Source organism: Onychomys torridus, unplaced genomic scaffold (genome assembly GCF_903995425.1).
Source record: "Onychomys torridus unplaced genomic scaffold, mOncTor1.1, whole genome shotgun sequence".
NCBI classification, from domain to species: domain Eukaryota; kingdom Metazoa; phylum Chordata; class Mammalia; order Rodentia; family Cricetidae; genus Onychomys; species Onychomys torridus.
Window position 1 is genome coordinate 114,319 of NW_023411298.1, and position 6,047 is coordinate 120,365.

Consider the following 6,047-nt stretch of genomic DNA (forward strand, 5'->3'; position numbering starts at 1 on the left):
TTTGGATATCTTCTTCAATTTCTTTCTTCACAGAATTAATGTTCTTGGTATACAGGTTCTTCACTTGCTTAGTTAGAGTTACCCCAAAGTACTTTATATTATTTTTGGCTATAGTACAGGGTGATATTTCTATGATTTCTTTCTCAGCCCTTTTATCATTGGTTTATAGGAGTGCTACTGATTTTTTTTTTTGCATTAATCTTGTATCCTGCCACATTACTGAAAATGTTTATCAGCTGTCAGAGTTCCTTGGTCCAATTTTTGGGGTCACTTATGTATACTACTATCGTATGGACTACAATGAGAAAAAGTTTGATTTCTACCTTTCCAATTTGTATCCCCTTGATCTCCTTTTGTTGTGTTATTGCTCTAGCTAGAACTTCACATACTATATTGAATAAATATTGGGAGAGTGGACTGCCTTGTCTTGTTCCCCGTTTTAGTAGAATCACTTTTATTTTCTCTGCATTTAATTTGATGTTGGCTGTTGGCTTGCCATAAATTGTCTTTATTATGTTTAGGTATGTTCCCTGTATTCCTGATCTCTCCAAGACCTTTATCATGAAAGGATGTTGGATTTTTCAAAGGCCCTATCAGCATCTAATAAAATGACCATGTTTTTTTTTTTCTTTCAGTTTGTTTATATGGTGCTTTATATTGACAGACTTTTGTATATTGAAACAACTTTGCATCTCTTGGATGAAGCCTACTTAATCATTGTGTATATATATATATATATATATATATATATATATATATATATATATATATATATATATGTTTCTCACGAGACAGGGTTTCTCTGTGTAGCTTTTGTGCCTTTCCTGGCTCTCGCTCTGTAGACCAGTCTGGTCTTGAACTCACAAAGATCTGCCTGCCTCTGCCTCCAGAGTGCTGGGATTAAAGGCGAGCGCCAGTGCCACACTGCTTATACATACATATATATGTATATGTGTGTGTGTGTGTGTGTGTGTGTGTGTGTGTGTGTGTGTGTGTGTTTTCTTGGAGTCTGTTTGCCAATATTTTATTGAATATTTTTGGTCTTTAATTCTCTTTCTTTGTTGCATCTTTGTGTGGCTTGGGAATCAGAGTAACTGTAGCTTCATAAAAGGAGTTTGGTAACAGGCCTTTTGTTCCTATTGTGTGGAACAGTTTGAGGAATATTGGTATTAACTCTTCTTTGAAGATCAAGTAGAATTCTGTATTGAAACTATCTGGTCCTGGACTTCTCTTGGTTGGGAGACTTTTATTGACTGTTTTTATTTCCTTAGGGGTTATTGGACTATTTAAATTATTTACCTGTTATTGATTTAACTTTGCTATATGGTACCTATGCAGAAAACTGCATTTATTTAGATTTTCCAATTTTGTGGAGATTAGATTTTTGACATATGACTTGATGATTCTGTAGATTTCCTCATTGTCCGTTGTTATGCCTCCCTTTTATTTCTGAATTTATAAATTTGGATGCTTTCTCTCTCTCTGACTTTTGGTTAGTCTGGATAAGGGCTTGTCTATCTTGTTGATTTTCTCAAAAAAAACCCAAATCTTTGTTTCACTTATTCTTTGTATCGTTCTCATTTTTTCTCTTTTATTATTTTTTTTAGTTCTCAAATTGATTATATTCACTTATGAGTGAGTACATTCTGTGTTTGTCTTTCTATGTCTGGGCTAACTCACTCAGGATGATTTTTTGTTTTTGTTCTATCCATTTACCTACAATTATATGATGTCATTGTTTTGTATCTTTCCATTTTACTACACTACATTTCTTTATCAATTCTTCAGTTGAGGTGTCTAGGCTGGAGAGATGTCTCAGAGGATAAGAGCATTGACTGCTCTTCCAAAGGTCCTGAATTTAGTTCCCAGCAACCACATGGTGACTCACAACCACCTAGATTGAGATCTGGTGCCCTCTCTGGCCTGCAGGAATACATGCATGCCGAACACAGTATTAAAAAGATACAGATATTTCAAAAAAACTCAAAAACTCTCTGAGATACCATCTTATGCCTGTCAGAATGGCTAAGATCAAAACACTGATTGCATCTTGTGTTGAGGAGGATGTGGAGAAAGGAGAACTCTCCCCCACTGCTGCTAAGAGTGTAATCTTATCAGCCACTCTAGAAATTAGTTGAGCAGGGTCTCAGGAAACTGGAAATAAACCTGTCTCCAGACCCAGCAATATCTCTTTGTCATATCCTCAAAATATGCTCATCCACACCACAAGGACCTTTTCTCATCTATGTTCATAGCAGCACTATTCATGATAGCAAACTAATACCAAGATGAAAAATTTTGAAAATAGAATTTTTCACAAATGATAACCAAGTATACTCTTTTAAGTTCTTTTAATTTAGAAGAAGAAAATAATGAATATTCCAGTTTCAAATCTACTTTTGGGAAATGTCAATATTTCTGGGAAGCTGCAGTTTCTCCATCACATGTTCAAAAACAAAAGTGGATAAATTACAAATTTCTAAAAATTCCCAAGCTTCCTCATTGGACTTAAAGTCAACAAGTGTCATAATTCAGACTGTTTTTGAAATACCAATTGATACACATACACGCATGCGCACACACACACACACACACACACACACACACACATACACACACACCACACACACATCAAATACATAAAATTAGGTGCCATTCTCTCTGGTAATCAGAAGCAATTGAATGGTTTAGAAGATGTGTGGGGAAAAAACAATTTGTTTTAATGTGAGCACACATAGAATGTTGAACAAACTATGACAGTTGACAGGGGCTTCTAGAGGACATCCTTGGCTTGAAGAGGAAGCCACAGGTTCTGCCACTAAATCTGATGCTCATTCAGCATAGTCCAGAACTTAATAGCTTCTTAAGTGAAGCTTACTTGTGGTCCTCAGGCGTCCTGATGGTCATTGGTGCCCCCCTTTGGTAACAGATGTCTCCATAGGGAGGTTTTTGTGCAGGCTCACACTTGAGTTCCATCACTGTGTATATGGTACAGTAATACATGGCTGTGTCCTCAGTTTGCAGATTGTTCAGTTTTAAGAACACTTGGCCCTTGGATGTGTCTCTGCTAATGCTGAGTCTGGATTTGAGAGCTGAATTATAATCTGTGCTTCCAGTATACCCTATTACTCCCACCCACTGCAGTCCTTTTCCTGGTGGCTGGAGGACCCAGTGTACACCATTGCTGGTTAATGAGAACCCAGAGACAGTGCAGGTGAGAGACAGGCTCTGTGAGGCCTGCACCAGACCAGGTCCTGACTCCTTCAGCTGCTCCTGGGACAGGGCACCTGGGGACAAACAACATCACCATCAGTCTTACATCCCATAGATGACATTCTGGTCCCTCTCCTGAAACCCTGACACACTTACAGCTTGGAAAGTTCACCAGGCAGAGGAGCAGCACCAGGACAGCCATGCTCTGCTGGAGGCTCTGTTGAGAAGGAGATGGGGCTCCTCAGCTAGGCCTGGGCTTTCAGCCTGAGCCTGAGGGCTGCTTTGCATTGGGAGGGGTTCCTGAGAGGATAAAAGAGAGCACAGAAAAAGGATTCCAGTTTCTCTTCCAGGTGTCTGAGGTTTACCTTGTGCTTCTTAGAGGAACTGGAAAAGAAAACTCAGCAAAATTTTCGAGTATCATCTGGATTTCAAAACCTTTGTTGTTGTGGTTGTTTCTGTTTTTTGAGACTGAGCTTCTCTGTGAAATTTTGTTGCCTGTCCTGGATCCCACTTTGTAGACCAGGCTGGCCTTGAACTCACAGAGATCGGCCTGGCTCTGCATTCTGAGTGCTGGGATAAAGATGAGTGCCACCACAGCCTGGCATGGATTTCTAATTCTTGATGAATAGGAAATTGCATGCCTTGCCCTATGCAAGCTTTGGTTGCAAAGTACTGAGTCCACATACATTGTGGACTCCGTGCAAAGAGAACATTTTACCACATTGTTTATGCATCTGTGTATTCCAGTAAATTCAAGCAGAGTATTGAAATTTAGAATGATACCAAATCCAGATTAAGAAACTACTATAAATCTTTTCTCTTCATGTTAGTGGAGGCAATCTATTCTTACCCACCTAGAAAATCCACTTGTGAGCAAACAATTCATAAACATTTAGTGCATGTGATTATAAATGTTTTTCTGAGAGAAGACTGGTATTGACTTTTCTGCAATGTCAGTGGGCACACAGTATTTACTTGCCTATTGAGCAACAAGAATATTGGAGACTAGTCCCAATACCTCCTGATTTTTCTGCCTGCCTGTCTGTCTGTTCATTTATCTACATGTACTTTTACATCTATCTTCTTGTCTCTTTTCAGCTTGTATAACATAACAAATCCTAAATATGATTATTTCATTGGTGAGGGAGGGTTGGGAAGTCTGGTGGTTACAACACCTCAAAAAAAGGAGTGCATGCAGCCTGTTTTGAGGGTTATGTTAAGATCACCACAGAGAACAAGGGATTGAGGGCTCTTCTCCATAAGTAGGTAATGTAAATCACCAGAGAAGGCAGAGGACAGCTCACAATAACCTTGAGTAAGTCCCAGAGACCCTCCACCACTCCTTTAGAACTGGACACCCCCACTTTGTGACCCCATTCTTCTGGACTGTGGGTGTCAGTGGTGGAGAAGCTCTCAACATGGGGTGACAGACAGCATGTCTAAGTTTGGACAAGCACCCACCACCATGGGTGCTCTGCTGTCCTAGTTTGTGATGCTCTGAGGTTTAGAATAATATTTTTCAGACATCATGGTCAGTATATCTCATCTTGAGTTTTCTGATGTTTTTATTTTGGTTATAAAATCTCAGGAATCGTTATCACAGTAATGCATGCTAGTTCTTACACCATAGTTGGGGAGCTTGGTATGAGAACCCTTACCCAGGATTTAATCCTCTGCTTACTTCAGAGATTTTTTTTTTATAATACTAAGGCTTCTTGGGTTTTCCTTGCCCATGAAAATTTCTAGAAGGAATTCACTAAGAAAAAGTCATTTGGAATGGGATGGTGTTTATGGTAAAGCCACATATTATTTATAATTATCTTGTAGTTGTTAGGTAGAGCTTTGTATTTCTATGTTTGTTTAGTCATTTATATGTTTATGTCTATTGGACACAAAGACATTCACTAGTGGGTCATGTTACAATGATCCAATACCAGATTGTATGTTTGTATGGTAGTTAGAATTTTTTCAGTGTAGCACAAGTTATGGTCATCTGGGAAGAGGGAACCTCAATTGGAAAGAATCCAACCTCATCAGATAGACCTGTGGGAAAGCCTGTACTGATATTTTAATTACAATGAAGTGGCACAATTAATGAGGAGGGAATTGGAGAATATTTCCTTTGAAACAGGGACAAATGTTTTACAGAAGAGGAAGGAGGAGGAGGAGGAGGAGGAGGAGGAGGAGGAGGAGGAGGAGGAAGAGAAGAAGAAGAAGAAGAAGAAGAAGAAGAAGAAGAAGAAGAAGAAGAAGAAGAAGAAGGAGACATTTTATGAATATTGAGAAAGAATAAGGTCTATTCAAAAGAATCTATGAATCATTCATTCCTACTACCATCTCTCCTCTGCCTCTCACTCCTGATGTCACGTTCCAGCCCTGCCTACTCTCATGTCTCTTCTATCCCTTCTTCCCCTCCTTCCCTGACTTCTTTCTAATTTCCTACTTCTCTATGTCCTCTTTCCCTCCTCCTCCCTCTGACTCACTCCCACATCCGTTCTTCCATCACCAACTTATATTCCTTTTTTTTTTCTGGGAATGTGCAACAACTTACTGCTACTATGTGGGCATAATTGTAATGTCTGCACTTTGTCCATAAGACAGCCACCTGCTCAGCCAAAGTTCCTTGTCCTCCACTTCCTGCCTTCATTCAAGCTGTCTCTTTCTATGTTCCTTTGTATTCAGCAGACATAGTGTGTGTGTGTGTGTGTGTGTGTGTGTGTGTGTGTGTGTGTAATCTCTGCACATGGGTCTGTGTGCATAGGTGCATTACAACCTGGCTCTCTTACTCTCTCTCTCCCCATCTCTCCCTTTCTCTCTCTCCGCCCCTCTCTCTG

At 39.5% G+C, this 6,047-nt stretch overlaps 1 gene segment (V, D, J or C); it reads right to left on the reverse strand.

Moving 5' to 3' along the window:
* Positions 1–2,874: 2,874 nt before the first annotated feature.
* Positions 2,875–3,415, reverse strand: LOC118575077. The segment is given in 2 exon segments: positions 2,875–3,287; positions 3,370–3,415. Coding segments are annotated over 2 exon segments (459 nt in total).
* Positions 3,416–6,047: the final 2,632 nt, after the last annotated feature.